At 43.3% G+C, this 20,201-nt stretch overlaps 1 protein-coding gene across 7 annotated transcripts in view; it reads right to left on the bottom strand.

The window, feature by feature from the left end:
• The window catches only part of SLC4A4 (solute carrier family 4 member 4), a 534,858-nt gene that overhangs the window by 189,325 nt on the left and 325,332 nt on the right, over window positions 1–20,201 (bottom strand). For all 7 annotated transcript variants that reach the window (XM_033961203.1, XM_033961239.1, XM_033961185.1 and 4 more), the window contains one exon: window positions 7,004–7,080. In XM_033961203.1, the coding sequence (XP_033817094.1) occupies window positions 7,004–7,080 (77 nt within the window). The remainder of the gene's footprint in view (window positions 1–7,003; window positions 7,081–20,201) is intronic.

The following is a 20,201-nucleotide window of genomic DNA, read 5'->3' as shown; positions in this document are numbered from 1 at the left end:
GCAACATGGGAGCTATGATTAATACAGAATCACCAGAATTTAGAAAAGCATTTCTACATCTTTTCATTTTCCTTCCCCCCCATTGCTCTTGATGGGGCCTAACTGTGTAAATGAAGTACTGTAATTAAGTTCAAGTGAATATCACTTTCACTTTGTTCTGTTCCAGGATTTTTGCAAAGCTGAAAATATATTACTTTACTCAGAGCAGAGAATAGTCTAAAAAAGCAATGTACAGGTTTGGGGGGGGGGGTTGCAGATCTTTAACAAGACATATAAAGCTTGTGAGTAATGTTTCTTAAACATGAAATGTGAACTCTGCCAATATCACTAAGTAACTTTGGACCACAGATTTTACCTACTGTATATACTCAAATATAAGTCAATCTGAATATAAGTTGAGACCCCCATTTCCCCCCCAAAAAGGATGAAAAATGGTTGACTTGAATATAAGACGAGGGCTTAATATTCAAGTTCCATGCCCTATCAGGCTCTGCAGCCAGCCCCCTTCCCTACCTGCCCTAACAGGCTATGGTCAGCCCCCCTCCCTGCCAGGCTCTGAATCCAGCCCCCCTCACTACTTGCCAGGCTCTACACCCTGTCCCCCCTCCCTGCTAGGCTGAACCATATCCCACTTTCCTGCCCTGTACCCTCTTCCCCCTCTGGTAGTCTAGTGGTACACCGGGACAGGAGGGATCCCTCCCCGTCCCGGCTGATACTAACAATTTTTTACCATCCCCGCGTACCTTTTCTCACATCCCTGGTGGTCTAGTGGTGTTTAGCAAGAGCTAACTTTCCGCGCTCCTGCAAGAACTGGCGGAAGCCATTCAGCGAATGGTGCAGGACCGGGCAGGAGCTCAAGAAGCTCGCTCCTGCTTGCCTGTGTACCGCTAGTCACGAGATCGGAAGGAGGAGCACAGGGCAGGGTCGCGGAAAGTTCACTCCTGCCCATACACCGCTGGACCAGCAGGGATGTGAGAAAAGGTATACGGGGGAGGGGTAAAAAAATTGTATCGGACGGGAGGAATCCCTCCTGTCCCAGCCTACCAGAGGCCTGCATCAAGTCTGGGAGAGGGTCGGATGATGACCCGAATATAGGACAAAATCCCCATTTTTGGGCCATTTTTTTGACTCAAAAATCTCGTCCTATATTAGAGTATATACGGTAGTTCCAAATCTGGGTGAATAGTGCTCAGTCACCTCAATTTACTGAGTGAAACTATTTTATATAACCCCCCTCCCCACAAGCTATAAATGGCAACCTAGAGTTAAGTGTGCAACTGTGTACTCAGTTCTGCTGCAGAAAACAACTAAAATAAAAAAAGAACACAAGGAATTTTATAAAAGACATGCATGAAAGGTTCATTCAGTAACTTCTGTGCATTATAAACTCCACTGGCTCCCAGTAGAAGCCAGGATTTGATTTAAAATATGTACTCTGGTATTTGAAATGCTATATGAAGAAGCTCCATCTTATATGCTGAAGCTCATAAATTTATCATTACAATGCTTGATTTATGGAATATTTATCATTATCACAAGTCCCTTCTATTAGAAACATCAAATTTAAAATAACTTTTTCATCCTCTTTCTACTATCAGACAATATTAATTTGGAATCCACTGACAGAAGCTATTTAGATTTTAAGAAACAGTTTAACACTTTTTTGTTTAAAAAAATCTTTTAACCAGGGAAATGTTTTAAATTAACGAGGATAATTTAATGCAATTCCTGGGTGAAATGAGCCTAGCTCTTGGTTTCTGTAATCTACAATGAACTACTGGCATTTGCGGAATATAAAGTCTCTTTAAAACGTAATGTAATATAATGTATAAGAACAGGGTAAGATGCACGCATAATTAGCGCTAAATTGGCACTTAGCTGTAGACAAGTACCAATAACTGGTGTTAACAAGCACTAATTAACAGTTGTGAGGAGAATATGGCACAGTGGTTAGAGCTAGAGCCTCAGCTCTCTGAGGTTATGGGTTCAAACCCTATAACCCTGGGCAAATCCTTAATCCTCCACTGCCCCAGGTACATTAGATAGATTGTGAGCCCACCAGGACAGACAAGGAAAATGCTTGAAGTACTTGTATATAAACTGCTTGGAGTGCAGTTGTATAACCACAATAAGGAAGTATAGAAGTCTCAAACCCTTTCCCTTCCATGCATAAAACTTACAACTCTAATCTAAAGGAGAGCTGCCAAATATCTTCCCAATACTGCTGACTAGTGTCAATGACATCCATTACCATTAGCTCTCCTTCAAGCTTCATTGGGGTGAACCCTCAACGATTGTGAGCATTTCCAAAAGTATTCTCTTTTGTCTATGAAGAAATTCCATGTCCTTCAAGCATGTACTCCTCCCCCCCTCCCCCCCATCTACTTTTCCCTTTCTCTCCTGAGCTTGGGTAGAGAGGCAGAGCAGCAGAATCCCCCCACCAGAAAGACAATGAGGGCAGTCAAAGAGGTCTCTGGGAGCCGCCATTGGCTCCCAGGCCTTGCAATAAAGAACACTGGCCTAAGTTCTATAGCACACAATTACAAAGGGAGTGTAAAAATGTGTGTGTGTGTGGGGGGGGGGATATGGGCATGTCCTGTGTGCACTTTATAGAACAGATGCATTTGCATGCCCAACTGCTAATTTTAGGTGCAAGCATTTACATCAGCCATAAGTACAGCGTAAGTGGTGGCAATTAAGTTGGGCATCTAACCGTGGACTTAAACTAGCTTTCTTTATCACATCTGGCATGAAACTCTGCTGTTACAGAATACTAGCTTAGCACCCAGTTTTCTGATGGCTAATTTTTAGCACATTTATGAAATTCCCCTGTAGTGACACTCCCCAGCCCAGCCATCACATAAGTACCAATATATAATACTCTGTTAACCTTTGAATATAACCACAGACATGTTGAATTTCTTCTTGTTGTGGTCTTGCTTGATCAGTCTGCACATGAGGCAAGCATTACTGCCTCTCCTTGATGTTATTTTGAAAGCATTTTATAATTAGTGACCTTTGCACTGGGATGAACTTGTCCTGTAAGCAGGTTAGTTAGTTGCAGATATTGCCTCAAGACCCTGCATCTTTGTTACTGATTAAGGCTACAAATTTCTTTAAACTGACATTACTGGCAAAATGATAGCTTGCACATTTCTCAAGCCATATATTTGCCAAGCACTCAAAACCTATATTCACACTGCCCATTTCTTTTTTTTATAGTTTGGTTGATTTGAATACCAGCAATATTCCATTATAAGAAGCGGAAACATGGCATTTTAGGCATGAATGGTACTCTGTTTGCTAGAAAAACAATAGTGCTACTTAGTACTGTATTCTGTTTAAAAATAATAATAATAATAAAAGTGGCAAGGACTGTAACTGCTTATCCCTGCTGCTACCTGAAATCATGGGAAGAGAACAGAATATGTGCTTGCTTCTCACTCTTCATTTTTTGTTTGTTTTAATTTTAGATATACTTGTTTAAAAAATTGGATGTCTGCTATTCTTTTATAATTGCAGGACTTCTCTAAGCCATAAAAAAGTCAGGCTTCCTCTTCAATTCCCACCAATCAAAAGCGACTCTCTCTTTAATTCCCACCAATGTTTCCCCCCATAACCCTTGCTGCCTTAAGTGTTTACACAGAGCAAGCCATTGTTTGTTGCACTTCATACTTCATGCATTTAGTTTTCAGCAAAAAAAAAAAAAAATCCCTATCTGAACACTATCATCATGCTTTCATTGTTTTTAATGAGTAAAGCGGTGGCTGGCTTCAAGTATTACAGTGTGGCGTAATGGTTAAAGCTACAGCCTCAGCACCCTGAGGTTGTGGGTTCAAACCCACACTGCTCCTTGTGACCCTGGGCAAGTCACTTAATTCCCCATTGCCCCAGGTACGTTCGATAGATTGTGAGCCCGCTGGGACAGAGAGGGAAAACTGCTTGAGTACCTGAATAAATGCATGTAAACCGTTCTGAGCTCCCCTGGGTGAATGGTATAGAAAATTGAATGAATAAATAAATAGTGTGCTCTGATAGTTCAACCTATGGTGCATCATGCCTGACTGCAACTTTCCTCTACCCACCCCCAAAGAAGGTTGCTTCATATTCTAGGGATCTGTAAAGAGAAAAAGTATCTACTACATAATTAGGGGTGCGAGAGAAACAAAAAAAAGATCCAGGTAACAACCAAAATAAAGATGACTCTGATAGATCCAAAATCACTTAAAATAAATATAAAAGGACTAACAGTTACACTAACCAGGACTTTGATAAATTGTAACTGCCCCTACGCTCTGGAATTCCCTGCCACAGCAACTCCGCGACGAATCACGACCCGACAAATTTAAGACAGATTTAAAAACTTTTTTATTTCGTGATGCTTTCGCTAACACTTAGAGCCATCATTCCTTTTTTTTTTTTTTTTTCTTTTCTTCTTTTTTTTTTTTTTTTATACTATTTATCAATAATAACCGCTTTCGTTAAAGCGTCCCTCTCCATTATGTTTTATCCTAACCCCACTATTTCCATTTTTCTTCTCAAATATGTAACTTCACCCTCCCTTCCCTTCTATCCTCACTGTCTGGTTCGTCTGGTAATGTTATTTGTATATACACAATACCTTTTTTTTTAGTTTCTCTTTCTTTTAAATATATTGTTAACCGGCCAGATATTAACTTGATGGTTGGTATATCAAAATTAATAAAACTTGAAACTTGAAACTCAAATATACTTGACAAGTACTGAACAAATCACTCAGTTATCTGTGTTTAGAGAAAAGAAACTCTCTGCATTAGAGGCGCAGCAGGATCATTACACACAATCAGATATGATGATCTTGTTATATCCTGATACAGAGTTTCTTCTTTTGAAACACAGCCCAAGAGGAGCGATTTCCTCCCCAGATAAACGTATAAAAGAAAGGTGGAATTTCATTAATGTAACACTTCTATGAAGGTTCAGATTCCTGAAAATGATTTTTTTTTTCTTTTTTTAAATTTTGATTTATACACTTTCAAATTATACAAGCATAAACAGTATGAGAAATAGAACCATTCAACTGAAAATGAATTTTCATTGATACCTAAGCTTATTCACAGCCTCTCCAGTGCAATCAGGACTGGTTCAAAGGGTTGTGGTGCCCCCATCTCAGGCAATGGTGTAGTAACGGGGGGGAGGGTGGTTCGGCCCAGGTGCTGTCTTGGTGGTGATGCGGCCAATCGTCCTCCTCTCCGCCTCACTACCACGCACATGCACCCCACCCCCTTCCCTGTACCTCTTTTAACATTCCCGGCACGAGCAGCAACTCCAATCTGCTGCTCGCACCAGTATCAGCTCTTTCTCCGACACTTCCTGGACCCGTGCTTAGGAAGTGACATTAGGGGAAGAGCCGATGCTGGCATGAACAGCATGCTGGGGTTGCTGCTTGCACCAGGAATGTTAAAAAAGGTACGGGGACGTGAAAGGATGTGTGCGCATGGCAGGGAGGGAGGAGTGGATGGGGGTTGAGGGGCACCACCACCTTGGATCTCAAGTTTCAAGTTTATTTAATTTCTTTGATTAATTCGCATAATCCAAATCCAATGCGATTTACATAAATTCAAAATTAAGTAAAATAATAAAAACCAACAAACATAACATTCACTACTAATACAGTAATACATGTAAGGAGGGAGGCAGTTGACAGCAATTGACAAATACAGTTCTAAAAAAATAAAAGTGAAAATAAAACAAGGGGAAGGTCCAAAGACACAGAAGGTTGGGGAACAGGTACCCGCTTAATTCTATTAGATCGTCTTCCTAGAACTATTATAGGTTAGAACAAATCTATTGGAAAGCGTCCTTGAATAGCCAGCTCTTTAGGAGAATTTTAAACTTGCTCAGTGATTTTTCTTCTCTTATATTAAGTGGGAGTGAATTCCAGATTTGAGGGGCTGTGGCAGAAAAGATCATATCTCTCCTAGAATATATAAATTTTAAGGAAGGAACTACTAGTAGAGCTTTATCTTCAGATCTTAAAAATTTTATGGGGGAGTATGGTATTAGATATCTTTCTAAAAATGTGGGAGCTTTATTTATAAGTATTTTATGTGTGAGTAAAGTTATTTTGTAGATGATTCTGTGGTTTACTGGTAACCAGTGTTTTTCCTTTATAGTGGTGTTACATGATCAAATTTTTTCTTTTTCGTAATTATTTTTATTGCAGTGTTTTGAAGAATTTGTATTCTGCTTATTTCTTTTAAAGTGGACCCTTTGTATAGGGGTCCAGATCAGCTCCTTACTCTCTATAGTAAACAGTGGCAAAAGAAGAGCATGTGCCACGTTGTTCTTGCAGTTCTGCTCTTCTCCTTGTGCTGCCACCACACCACCGCAGGTTTAAATACAACAAATACTTTCTGTGTGTCATGAGAACATGAAACACCTGTTCTTCTATCTAAAAATCTGTGGTGGTGTTGGGAGCAACGCAGGGAGAAAAGCTAAGAACATGCTCTTACTGCTGTGAAGGATAAGTAGGAGAGGCAAGCTTTTGGGCATCCTGAACCAATGCCTCATACCTTAAACCAGGGATCTCAAAGTCCCTCCTTGAGGGCCGCAATCCAGTCGGGTTTTCAGGATTTCCCCAATGAATATGCATGAGATCTGTGTGCATGCACTGCTTTCAATGCATATTCATTGGGGAAATCCTGAAAACCCGACTGGATTGCGGCCCTCAAGGAAGGACTTTGAGATCCCTGCCTTTAAACAGACCCTGAATGTATTCATGATCAACCCGCACTAAATATGAGTAGAACTTTGAGTGGACATTCCAGTGAAACCTTCACCAAGCTCACAGAGATGGTGAAAAATGTTTCTTGCAATTTGTCAATTATAGAACTTGCAAATGGAAAGCTCTATTTTAACAATGCATCACCTATACGTCTTCCTTCTTCCAATTTTTTTTTTCAATAATCATTTAAAAATGTTCAAGGTCTACATGTCTTCACAACACCAAAACAAATCTTACCTGGTCTTTATCAGGTTTATCAGATATATCATTCAGGCTGGAGGAAGTCAGATTTCTATGGGTCATCGCAGGACTACCTGTAAGGAAAAGAACAGGTTTTCAGTAATCTCATAAACCCAATCAAGTGAGCAAGGATCTATAGCAGCAAATCCAACCACTGACTAAAATTAGGGAAGGAAAAAATGCAGAGGCAACCACTCAAAAGCTAAAACATATTCTAGAGCTCCATCTCAACATTTCAAACAAAACATGAAGCACAATATAACCAAGGACTCAAATTATCTTTGTTTTTATGGATCATAATAAATGGAATGAAGGAAGAATTAAATAATAGTGGTTCATGTGTGTGTTTATGAATATGGGGTCAAAAAAACTCTCTAACCAAGGGACAGAAGCAATCCCCACTAGCAAAACATTACACAATAATGGAGTAGTGTATGTTCAAAAGACTTTCAAACAGTTTGTGGCAAAACACTCCAACCCTCCTCACAGAGCTGCCAAGAGAGCCAACCAACCCAATGGGAAATTTAGGGTCAGCCCCCAGCTACCCTGCCCCACCCAACACTCCACCTGACCTGCCCTTATCTCCACCCAGCTCTGCACATTGCTCCACCTCTGGCAGTCAATTGGCGAACAGAGGCAAAAGGAGGGTCCTTGGGGGTTATAGTGTGTGGTGGGCTGTGGCCACAGCCAGAAGGCTAGTAAAGTGTTAATGCCCCTGTAAAAGTCATTAGTGAGGCCCCACCTGGAATAATATACACAATTTTGGAGGCTGTATCTTGCTAAAAACATAAAAAGATTTGAAGTGGTTATGAGAAGGAAAACAAAAATGGTATGGGGTTTGCATCAAAAAGCATATGAGAAAAGACTTAAAGACCTGAATCTTTATACCTCAGAGGAAAGGAAAGATAGGGGAGATGATATACATGTTCAAATACTTAAAAGGTCAAAGATGAGAAAGTGGTAGAACTAGAGGACATGAACTGAGATGGCATAGTGATAGACTTAGGAGTAATATCAGGAAATACCTCTTCACAGAGAAGGTGGTGGAAGTCTATAATAGCTTCCTTTGGGAAGTGGATGAGATAAAGTGATGGAATTCAATAATGTGTTAGATAAACACAGAGGATCCATATATTAAAGAGGATGAAATCAAAACAAAACTTATATGTTCTCATGGCTGATGTTTTATGATGGGCAGGAGGAGTGGGTCAAAGGGAAAAGTGTCATATATTGGGAAATGGCAAAGAAAATCAGGATGGGCTGCAACAGCAACTCCACAGTATTTAGTAAATAAGGCAAGCACTGGGCAGACTTCCATGGTCTGTTCTGAAAATGGCAAAGAAAGGCCAAGACCAAGTATGCATATTTTATATCAGAATTATATCAAATGCTATGGGTGTGGGTGTTGCATATCTCTATGGGGAAGAGGAAGGGGAAGACTTAAGGTTGAAATTATGCAGTAAAGTGTTGTTAATTAGCAGTGTGGCTGGATTGTTGGTTTGTTATAATAATAAATGTGACTATGTTGAGGCCATTATAATAAAAAAAAACACAGGCTATTAGCATAGTGGCATGATATTGTGGCATCCCCTAGAACTGCCTATATGCGATTGGTATGTTAACAAATTGCCAATTGCCCTGGTTGTGAAACCAGTGTTCAATCTTGAAGGAATGTAACCTGTACAGAGAGGTGGATATGACTTCCTATAATTCTTTTATTAAAAAAAAAAAGATAAAGATAATGTTACTGGCTGAGGGATAGGCCTGGGATCAGTATCTTATCAGCACCCTTAGACAGGAAAGCAGTACCTCTATAAATAATCTTATTCTATTCTAACCCTCTTCTCCATCCCCCCACTCCTTCCCGCCCCCAAAGCACAAGTGCTGTTCCTTCTCCCCCATACCTCTTTAGCGTGAGCAGCATCTTCAAACTGCTACCCGCGCTGGCCTAGGCTTTCCCTCTGATGTCACTTCTTGACCAGGAGTGATGTCACTACCAATCCCAGGGCAAACAGTGGTTTCTCCCATGTTTAGCAGACTATGGACTTTACTTCCAGAAACTTGTCCAAACCTTTTTTTAAAACCCAAATATTCTAACTGCTGTTACCACATCCTCTGGCAACAAATTCCATAGCTATTCAACAAGTGCAGTGGTGTAGTGCAGGAGTGGGGGGGGGCAGACAGCCTCGGGCACCGTCTTCTTGGAGGCGCTTGTAGCGGCACCTCTCCTCCTCCCCAAGCCTACCTCCTTAAATATTTGCTGTCTCCAGCAGCATCTTCCACCCGCCACTCATACCAGCCTCTACCGACGTCACTTCCTAGTCACGGGACCAGGACATGACATCAGAAGGAATCCATGGCCGGCGCAAGCACCTGATGGAAGATGCTTATGTCGGCGAACATTTCAAGAGGTATGCAGGGGTGCTGGCAGGTGCTCAAGCGGGAAAGAGCAGAGGGACACACAGCACGGCGGGAAAGAGCAATGGGGGTGCACAGCGTGGTGGGGAAGAGCAGGAGGCACACAGCGCAGCAATGCCGGGTGCCAACTACCCTAGTTATGCCACTGAATGAGTAAAAAAATATTTCCTCCTACTTGTTTTAAAAGTATTTCCATGTAACTTTATTGAGTATCCCGTAGTCTTTGTATGTTTTGAAAGAGTAAAAAATCAGTTCACTTCTACCCATTCTACACCACTAAGATTTGTATACACTACAATCATAGTTCCCTCTCAGCTGTCTCTTCCAAGCTGAAAAGCCCTAACCTCTTTAGCCTTTCCTCATATGAGGGAGGTTTCATCCCATATATCATTTTGGTTGTTATTTTTTGAACCTTTTCTAATTCCACAATGGAGCTTATTTTTAAAAGAGAAAAACATCAAAAAAATGGAATAAAGTGGCATTTGGTTGGGGTTGTTGTTTGTTTGGTTTTTTTTGCTAAAATGTCCAAATCACTCTTTTCAAAACCTATATTTGAATGTTTTTCTACACAGTTTGTCTACATAGAAACATGATCATAGGCAAGATAGAAATCCCAATGGATCAAAAGGGACAGAAACAAGGGATACAGAAGGGGGAAGGAAATGCAAGAAAGTAACAGATTGCAAACTTAAGTGTATGTACACAAATGCAAGGAGCCTAAGGAATAAAATGGGGGAATTGGAAGCTATCACACGAAAAGATAACCTAGACATCATCTGCATCACAGAAACATGGTGGAACGAGGACAACGTCTGGGACACTGTGCTATCAGGATACAAGCTATACCGCAGACACAGTAGGACAAAAAGGTGGGAGTATTGCCCAACACATAAAAGAGGGAATTGAGTCTACCAGAGAGAACATGCTGGAAACTAACAATATGGTAGAGTCTCTCTGGGCCAAAATACCGGGAACAAATGGAATGGATACGAAGATCGGTAGCTACTACTGACCTCCAAGGCAGTCCAAAGAGACTGATGGAGAAATGACGGACGAGATTAAACACGAATGCAAGAGGGGGCAACTGAGTTATCATGGGTGACTTCAATTATCCGGGAAAACAACCCGCGCAGGAAGCAGTGAGGCCATCAGATGATCATGGAATAAAGGGAGTACTAAAGGAGGACAAAGCCATCACCGACAAACTGAACACATTTTTTGTGTCTGTATTTCCCTAAGAGGTAAATATCCAATATACCAGAAGCCGACGGGATATATGCAGGAAATGAAGACGGGAAACTGACAGGGTCGATGGTCAGTCTAGAAGAGGTATGCAGGCAGATTGATAGGCTTAAAATTATAAATCCCGGGACTGGACGGCATCCACCCGAGGGTAATCAAGGAACTGAAAGGGGCTATAGCTGAACTGCTTCAACTGATAGCCAATCTGTTCAAATCAGGAAAGATTCCGGAAGACTGGAAAGTGGCGAATGTTACACCCAATCTTTAAGAAAGGTTCAAGGGGAGATCCGGGAAACTACAGACCAGTGAATCTGACTTCGACACCGGGAAAGATGGTAAAGGCGCTGATAAAGGACTGCATCATTGATCACCTTGACAATCTGATGAGGACCATCCAGCAAGACTTCAGCAAAGGAAGATCTTGCTTGACAAACTTACTTCGAGGGAGTAAACAGGCAGATAGACAAGGGTGCAACATTTTATATCTGGATTTTCAGAAGGCATTCGACAAGGTCCCGCATGAATGACTACTTTGAAAAATTGCAAACCAAGGAATCAAGGGTGAAATAAGTGGATTAAAAACTGGCTGATGGATAGGAAACAGAGAGTGGGGGGTAAATGGACAATACTTGGACTGAAAAAGCGTCACGAGTGGAGTGTCGCAGGGTTCGGTGCTCGGGTTCGTGCTCTTCAACATATTTATAAATGACTTGGAAATTGGTACGATGAGCAAGGTGATTAAATTTGTGGACGATACAAGTTATTCAGGAAAGTGAGAACACCGAAGGATTGCGAAAACCTACAATGAGACAAACACACTTGAGGAATGGGCCGCAAAATGGCAAATGAGGTTCAACATGGAGAAGTGCAAGGTGATGCATGTCTGTAACAAAAATTATATGCACAAATACAGGATGTCCAGTTCTGTACTCGGAGAGAGCCCCCAGGAAAGAAACTTGGAAATACTGGTAGACAAGTCAATGAAGCCGTCCACGCAATGTGCGGAGGTGGCGAAAAGGGCAAACAGAATACTAGGAATGATTAAGAAGGGGATTACAAACAGATCTGAGAGGGTTGTCATGTTGTTATACCGGGCCATGGTGAACCCCACATGGAATACTGCATCCAACACTGGTCGCCATATATGAAGAAAGGCACAGTATTATTCGAAAGGGTCCAGAGAAGAGTGACAAAAATGGTTAAGGGACTGGAGGAGTTGCCATACGAGAGGCTGGAGAAACTGGGCCTATTCTCCCTTGAAAAGAGGAGACTGAGGGGGACATGATCGAAACATTCAAGATATTGAAAAGTATTGACTTAGTAGAGAAAGAGAGATTGTTCACCCTCTCCAAGGTGGAGAGAATGAGAGGGGATAGATTCCGTACAAACGTAAGGAAGTTCTTCTTCACCCAGAGAGTGGTAGAAATCTGGAACGCTCTTCCAGTGGCTGTTAAAGGGGAAAGCACCCTCCAGGGATTCAAGAAAACCAGAACGTACGCAGGTAAGGCTAGACTCAAATAGGGCACTGGTCTTTGACCTAAGGGCTGCCGCATGAGCAGACTGCTGGGCACGATGGACCACCGGTCTGATCCAGCAGCAGCAAATCTTATGTTCTTATGATGGCAGATAAAGGCCAAATGGCCCATGTAGCCTGCCCATCCTCAGTAACCATTATCTCTTTCTCTCTCTGAGAGATCCCACGTGCCTATCCCAGGCCCTTCTAAATTCAGACACAGTCTCTGTCTCCACCACCTCTACTGGGAGACTGTTCCATGCATCTACCACCCTTTCTGTATAAAAGTATTTCCTTAGATTACTCTGGAGCCTTTCACCTCTTAACTTTATCCTATGCCCTCTTATTGCAGAGTTTCCTTTCAAATGAAAAAGACTCGACTCATGCACATTTACATTACATAGGGAGTTCTGATTGACAAGTCGATGAAGCCGTCCATGCAATGGGTGGCGGCGGAGAAAACGGCAAACAGAATGCTAGGAATGATAAAGAAATGGATCACGAAAAGATCGGAGAAGGTTATCATGCCGCTTTACCAGACCATGGTATGCCCTCACCTGGAGTACTGCGTACAGCACTGGTTGCCGTACATGAAGAAGGACACGGTACTCGAAAAGGTCCAGAGAAGAGCGACTAAGATGGTTAAGGGGTTGGAGGAGCTGCCGTACAGCGAAAGATTAGAGAAACTGGGCCTCTTCTCCCTCAAATAGAGGAGATTGAGAGGGGACATGATTGAAACATTCAAGGTGCTGAAGGGGATAGACTTAGTAGATAAGGACAGGTTGTTCACCCTCTCCAAGGTAGGGAGAACGAGAGGGCACTCTCTAAAGTTGAAAGGGGATAGATTCCGTACAAATGTAAGGAAGTTCTTCTTCACTCAAAATGTGGTGGAAAACTGGAACGCTCTTCCAGAGTCTGTCATATGGGAAAACAGGCTATTCAAGACAAAGTTAGACAAGTTTCTGCTGAACAAGAACGTGCGCTGGTAGAGCTAGTCTCAGTTAGGGTGCTGGTCTTTGACCAAAGGGCCGCCTCATGAGCGGACTGCTAGGCACGATGGACCACCGGTCTGTCCCAGCAGCGGCAATTCTTATGTTCTTATGTTAAATATCTCTATCATATCTCCTCTAACCTTATACTTTTTTGTGTGAACATGTTCTTAGATAACACTGGTCAACAAGCATTTTGCTACTAGAGTTTTGTCACCTGTACTTTAACAAGGGCCACATGCCAACTATATCTGAAAACAGTTTTTATCTATCACATCCTGTTTTTAAGTTATGCTTCGGTTTGTGTTTCTATCATTTTTGTCAACAAAACTACCATGAAATGTTGGTATTTTACTGTTTCTGTAACAAAATATTGCATTTTAGGAGAGCTCATCGATCCCAGCGCATAACTCTTTTACCAAGCACCCTTTCCCTTTATGTCCTATCCTCCCCCTCTATCTCATTTCCTCTTATATTATGTAACTTTTCCCTACCTTCCCTTTTTTCCCTCACAGTCACGTCCGTCTGTATATGTCTAATATGTTTTCACTAACTTTCCCAACACATCAATAACTAATTCTTATTCTCCTATTTTAAACAAATTGTTTTTAAATTGTTAACCGGTCAGATATTTGTTTTATGATCGGTATATCAAAAACCAATAAACTTGAAACTTGAAACTTGAAACATAGTGTAAACCAGTAATTTGAAAGTTTATGATAAAAAGTGATCGTGCTGCTTTTTCTAACTGTGAATTTTTATATTTTGTTTGTTTTTGTCTAAGATATTATAATTATTATGAACAGACGAGGTTGTGTTAACAATCCCGGTAATTTATGTCATGTAGGCGGACAATTTACTACACAAGATCAGCAAAAGAATCTTTCCAACAGACTTCAAAGTGCATATAAGCATTATTTTGGTTGTAAAGTTGGCGACCATGACAAAGTGTGGGCACCTCATATGTGCTGCACGGTCTGCTATTCCGGATTAACACAGTCTGCTGAAAAATTTTGTGAAGGCGATGGACAGAAACACTGATGCGTTTCAGCATCTAAGAAGTATGTTTGATTTTGAGAAAAGTGAAGCCAAAATCAAAGAAGGTGTTTTTGTTGGACCCAAAATCTGTGAACTGATCATTGATGATGCGTTCAAACAGAAGCTGAACCCAGTTGAATCAGCAGCATGGGAAGCATTTGTGCTGGTTGTTCAGAATTTTCTTGGTAATCACAAATCAGAGAATTATGCTGAGCTAATGGGTGCCAGAATTTCACTTAACATGCACTTCTTAAAATGCACATCTTACATTCTCACCTTAACTTCTTCCCACCCAATCTTGGTGATGTCATCGATGAGCGTGGAGAAAGATTCCATCAAGATATCAAGGTGATAGAAAGCAGATATCAGGGAAAGTTTAATCCCAGTATGATGGGAGACTATTGTTGGTTCTTGAAAAGACACAAATGTACAGTACAAGCGTAAAAGCAAGTGTCTCAAACTTTTCTGAACATGCTGACATCACTTTTGTGTGAGTTAAGAGAGGCGTAAATATATGCTGTAACATGTCTCCTTATTGTCTTCGTGTTTGTGTTCAGAGTAAACTCATTAACACAAGTTTGGTAAGTCATAGTTCGTACTCACAATATTGTGCCGATATGGCAAACTGTCTAAAACAAAAATCAGTTCTACTGAAAAATTGGTAAAGCTCTCCCTCTAAACCCAGTCCAAGGATGACAGTTGCACTAAAATTTCCAAGATTAAATAAAGGGGTTTCAGTATGGGCTCAATTATCCCTGTGAATGACCAAAAAGCCCCAGGCATGAATTCATAGGTGACTAGCACCAAACTCGAAGGTCTAAATAAATCCTGCCCAGTACATCAATATTTAGAACATTTAATTAATACATCATTATTTAGAACATTTAATTAATAATATTAAATAAATATTAAGTAAAGACATGCATCCAATCGTGGAATAAACAGGAGGGAAAGAAGTATTTGAAAAACCCCACAAAAATCAATGTCAAAAAATCATCAAAGGTCAGTGAAATAATTTCATAAATATGTAAAATGATAGCTTCAAAAGTTCAAAAGTAAAGTAAGTATTTGCCGGGGGGGGGGGGGCGGGGTTTGAAGTCTAAAAAAATCAGTAACATGTAACTCAGAACCCTGACATGCTAGCTGAATTTCAATTACAGATCTGAAATCATCGTCATTAAATTAACTAAGAAGAGGTTTGTGTTTGGGGGGGGGGAGCTTACCTAAGATGACTTCTTGAAACTCTCACTAAGACGCCGCTGAAATTTCCTTTCCATTTTTACCTATGGTAAAAAGGAAATAAGAAATCCAGGTATTCCCGGATGAATCAACCTCTTTGACTGGACCAATGGACACCTTTGTGGAGTGTAGTTCCCGAACACAACAACCAGAGGGATCTTCGGCTGGAGGAAACACACAGGCTGAGATGTGCAAGTACTCCTTTGAAGGCACCACTCTATCTCCGGAAGAGCGGAGTCCACCAATTAATCCTGTAGCTACGGAGGTTACGTTGAGGGCTGAACCAGCCCAGTATGCTCTCCTGTTGACACAACATAGCAGAAAGTCCATTTTTAATTTGGGACAGGATTTGTCAGAACATTCGGTGGAGGAATTGAAACAATCTCACAAAGTGGAGCTATGCCGGTTTCTTTGATGAATGTAGCTCCAGGTACCTTAATTTCTACTGAGAGTTCCAGAATAGAGATTGCTCCCCTAGGTCTTTAATATGGAGACTATTTGGGAAGCTATTTCTAATTTACAACTCTCTGGGCAGTCAGATACAGCAACTTTCCTCTCGCTGCACAATGGTGCTCTCAGAGAATTTAGAAATAAAGAATAGAACATCAACTTTGGAAAATAAATCTGTAGACTCTGAGACCAGATTGAAAGTATTGGAAGCACAATTCTTAACTTGGGTTAAGACAGCGGGAGTTTACACTTTAAACAAGAAATGCTGGAAAATGCTATCAGAAGGTGTAATCTCAGGATCATAAACTTTCTGAAAGTTTTCTCAGTTACAGCTCAAGTTTAAAAGATGCCTGAATGAGATTTTGAAAGTACCAGAGGCTTCATATCCACCTCTTTCAAAAATTTACTATTTGCCTAGGAGAATAAAAAAAAGAGTCCCAATGAGCAGAATTTATCTGCAGATAGTTTGGACCTAACTAATTTCCTGAAGATGTCTGATACTGAAGCCCAGGTATCTGCTACTCTCTTGGTTCAGTTTGTTATTGACTCTGATAGGAAATGGTTGCTTAAATTGTTTTTTAAGCATAGAGATTTTTTTTTTATGACTTATAAAGTAAGAATCTATCCGGATGTATCTAGACCCACACAGAAGAGAAGAAAACAATTTCTCCTATTAAGATCTCAGGTAGTGCAGTTAGGAGCTACTTTCATTTTGCGGTATCCCTGTAAGTGTGTAATGGTTTATAAGGAGAATAGATATGTTTTCTATGAGCCTCATCAGTTGTCTAAATTTATTTCCACTAAAGGACAAAGTTTAACCACTTTGTGAGAATTTATTTCAAGTAATCTGCTCAGTGAAAATTGTCGGGGAGGCAGCAGCTCAAGCAGGCACCAGCAGGAGAGGGAGAGGAGAAACGCTGGTAAGAGCGTGGTCGCGAGGGACAGAGCAGGCGAAGGCAGGCAGAGCGGGGTAGCGGCGAGAGGAGGCTCCGCCCACCCCCAGCGAGTCAGAAGCTCCACCCACCCCCCAGCGAGTCAGAGCGCCCGGACTCCCCCTCAAAAGGAGGAGAACCGCGGCGCAAGGGAACTTGCTCGGGCCGAGTCGGGGAGGCAGCAGCTCAAGCAGGCACCAGCAGGAGAGGGAGAGGAGAAACGCTGGTAAGAGCGTGGTCGCGAGGGACAGAGCAGGCGAAGGCAGGCAGAGCGGGGTAGCGGCGAGAGGAGGCTCCGCCCACCCCCAGCGAGTCAGAAGCTCCACCCACCCCCCAGCGAGTCAGAGCGCCCGGACTCCCCCTTAAAAGGAGGAGAACCGCGGCGCGCAGCCGTTCGGCGCGCGGCGAAGGCGAGCGGCAAAGGCGCTCGCCTTAGCGAGGGCGCCTTTGCGAAGGAGCCTTAAGAAGGAGCCAGGGAGCTAAGCTGCCCACAGCGGGTTCCAAATCGCAATACATCAGTCAGTTACCTAGACAAGCTTCAGGGAACACCACACTCCCCAGACAAACACTCAACCGCACGCACAGTAGCACCAGCAAAATCACAACTCTCAGGGGACAACAAACAGTAAGCAAAACCACAGACAACCAATAGAAACAAACCAACAAACTAGCAAGCAGATTTCTCTTTCAAACTCTCAGGCAGCCTTTTTCCTTTCTTTCAAGCTCTTAAACAGGCAAACTTTTCTCTCAAATTCACAAACTAACTAACAGGCAGGCTTTCTCAACTAACTAACAGGCAGGCATACCTAAATAACAATTTGAAATGGCAGGGAGAACGAGAGGCACCAGGACTGCAGTCAAGACCAGCGTTCCAGTCACCGGAGGGATCCAGGGGATGGCTATGGCCTATGTACAGACGGAGGATGACCCGGGACGGTGGACAGAGGCGTGTGTGCAGACTGAGGCCATCCCCCCCCAGCAATACACCTCTGTCTCTACACAGACAGAGGAGATGGGACAGCTGGAAGGAGACATATTACAGGAACTGTTGAGCCTAAGGGAGGAGGTGAGGCGATTGAGGAGCATCAGAGAGGATGAGGCCTTCATCGACGGCGTAGTCCAGGAGCTGTCCCAAATCTCCGAGCAGGCACTGGACAAATCCATCCTCGTGACACCCAGACCCTCAGCCTTGAGACCAACGACTGGGGTACAGGAAATGGCTGGGGACGCCGACTCCTGGCAGCTGGTAACCTCCTCCACAGGCAAGCACAGGAGACCCCCCCCTTTCTCAGTTTCTTCTTCATCTTCTTCCTTTTCTCTCAAACAGGGCAGTTTTACATCGACCCCACAAATCGCCCTGAGAAACAGATTCCAGATCTTACAGGAAGGGATTGCAGTTGAGGAACAGGAAGACGTCCAACACATGATCCCAGTCCCAGGGACGACTGAACAGCTCCCCTCAAAGAAACGCAGGGTGGTGGTCATTGGGGATTCCATGTTAAGGGGCACCGAGGGACCAATTTGCAGACCGGATATACAATCAAGGGAGGTTTGCTGTCTGCCTGGGGCCAGAATCCGAGATGTCACCACCTGTCTAGATAGACTTCTCAAACCACAGGACCACTTCCCCATGCTTCTCATCCACGTTGGGACGAATGACACTGCCAGGAACACCCCGGAGACCATACCCAAAGACTTTGGAGCCCTGGGTGAGAAGCTGAGGCAGTTGGGAGCGCAGGTGGTCTTCTCATCAATCCTCCCGGTAAGAGGTAAGGGTAGAGCCCGGGAGGAGCGTATCCAGAGGACTAACGAGTGGCTACATGGATGGTGCAGGGAGATGAACTTTGGATTTCTGGACCATGGAGATGCACTGCAGGGACTTCAGGGACCAGACGGACTCCACCTGACCAGAAGAGGTAAGAACGTCTTCGGACGTCGACTAGCCCGCCTACTTCGAAGGGCTTTAAACTAGGTAAGTTGGGGGAGGGTATCCGTTCATTCTCTGGAGCAGTAAGTAACTATCCTGAGGAGGTGAGTCGCCACTCTGAGTCTGAGGTAAGTGCACACACTGTAAACAATACATCAGGGGTCACACTAACTCAGGCGGGAAACTCTGTACAGGGACTTAGCAAACATAAGGTATGGAGAGCTATGTACGTCAATGCACACAGTTTGGGCAATAAAATTCTAGATTTAGAGACGGAAATAATGAACGCCGACCTAGACGTGGTGGCGATATCCGAAACTTGGTTCACGGACTCACACGGGTGGGATATGGTTATACCGGGTTACAACTTACTCCGTCGAGACAGGGAGGGCAAGTTAGGAGGAGGGGTAGCTCTATACACTAGAGAAGACATCAAAACTACCATAATCACAGATGTCAAGTATACCGGGGAATCCCTCTGGGTGAACCTGGCTAGAGGAAATGAAAAATGCCTGTATCTTGGTGTGATTTACAGACCTCCGAGACAACAGGTAGACAAGGATAATCGAAGACATTGAAAACATCACCTTGCGTGGGGACACAGAGTCAGTGTTCCCGCTAAGCTGCGCTGGCCTGCGCTCGCGCACAAAATATTACATCGCAGCGCACAAGTTTCTCTTCACAGCGCACACACGCGTCGCAAAGGTAAGGGGAGGTAAGGTAAGGGGACGCATTGGGGGGATTGCACTTCCCCACAATTGCCATGCTTCGGTTCCTCTTCTTCCTTCCTTCCTCCCCCCCCGCGGGACCCTGCGGCACCATCAACTCTTACTCCCTCTAATGTCGGCCCTGCAGCTCCAGACTTCCTCGCACCTTCTCCCCTCCCCCTTTGGATCGCTATTATTTTAAATGTTATAGCCGCGGAGCTGTATCCATCAGTGGAGATGTCTAACCTCGGCCTGCCCCGGAACTCTTACTGCAACAGTGACTTCCTGTTCCTGCCTAGACGGGCGGCTGCTGCAGTAAGAGTTCCGGGGCAGGCCGAGGTTAGACATCTCCACTGATGGATACAGCTCCGCGGCTATAACATTTAAAATAATAGCGATCCAAAGGGGGAGGGGAGAAGGTGCGAGGAAGTCTGGAGCTGCAGGGCCGACATTAGAGGGAGTAAGAGTTGATGGTGCCGCAGGGTCCCGTGGGGGAGGGGGGGGGGAGGAAGGAAGGAAGAAGAGGAACCGAAGCATGGCAATTGTGGGGAAGTGCAGAGCTGCAGGGAAGAGTGTTGCGGTACCCAGCTGGAGGGAGAAGGAAGATGAGGGAGGGAATTAAAGGAGATGCCAGGGCTTGGAGCGTAGGAGGAAGGTATGCCAGTCTAAGGGAAAAGGAAGGGGGAGATGTGAGAGCATGGAGGGGGAGCGAAAGATGGAAGAAAAGGAAAGGAGAGAGA

Source organism: Geotrypetes seraphini, chromosome 1, assembly GCF_902459505.1.
Source record: "Geotrypetes seraphini chromosome 1, aGeoSer1.1, whole genome shotgun sequence".
Lineage (NCBI taxonomy): Eukaryota > Metazoa > Chordata > Amphibia > Gymnophiona > Dermophiidae > Geotrypetes > Geotrypetes seraphini.
This window is presented reverse-complemented; position numbering and strand designations above follow the sequence as displayed.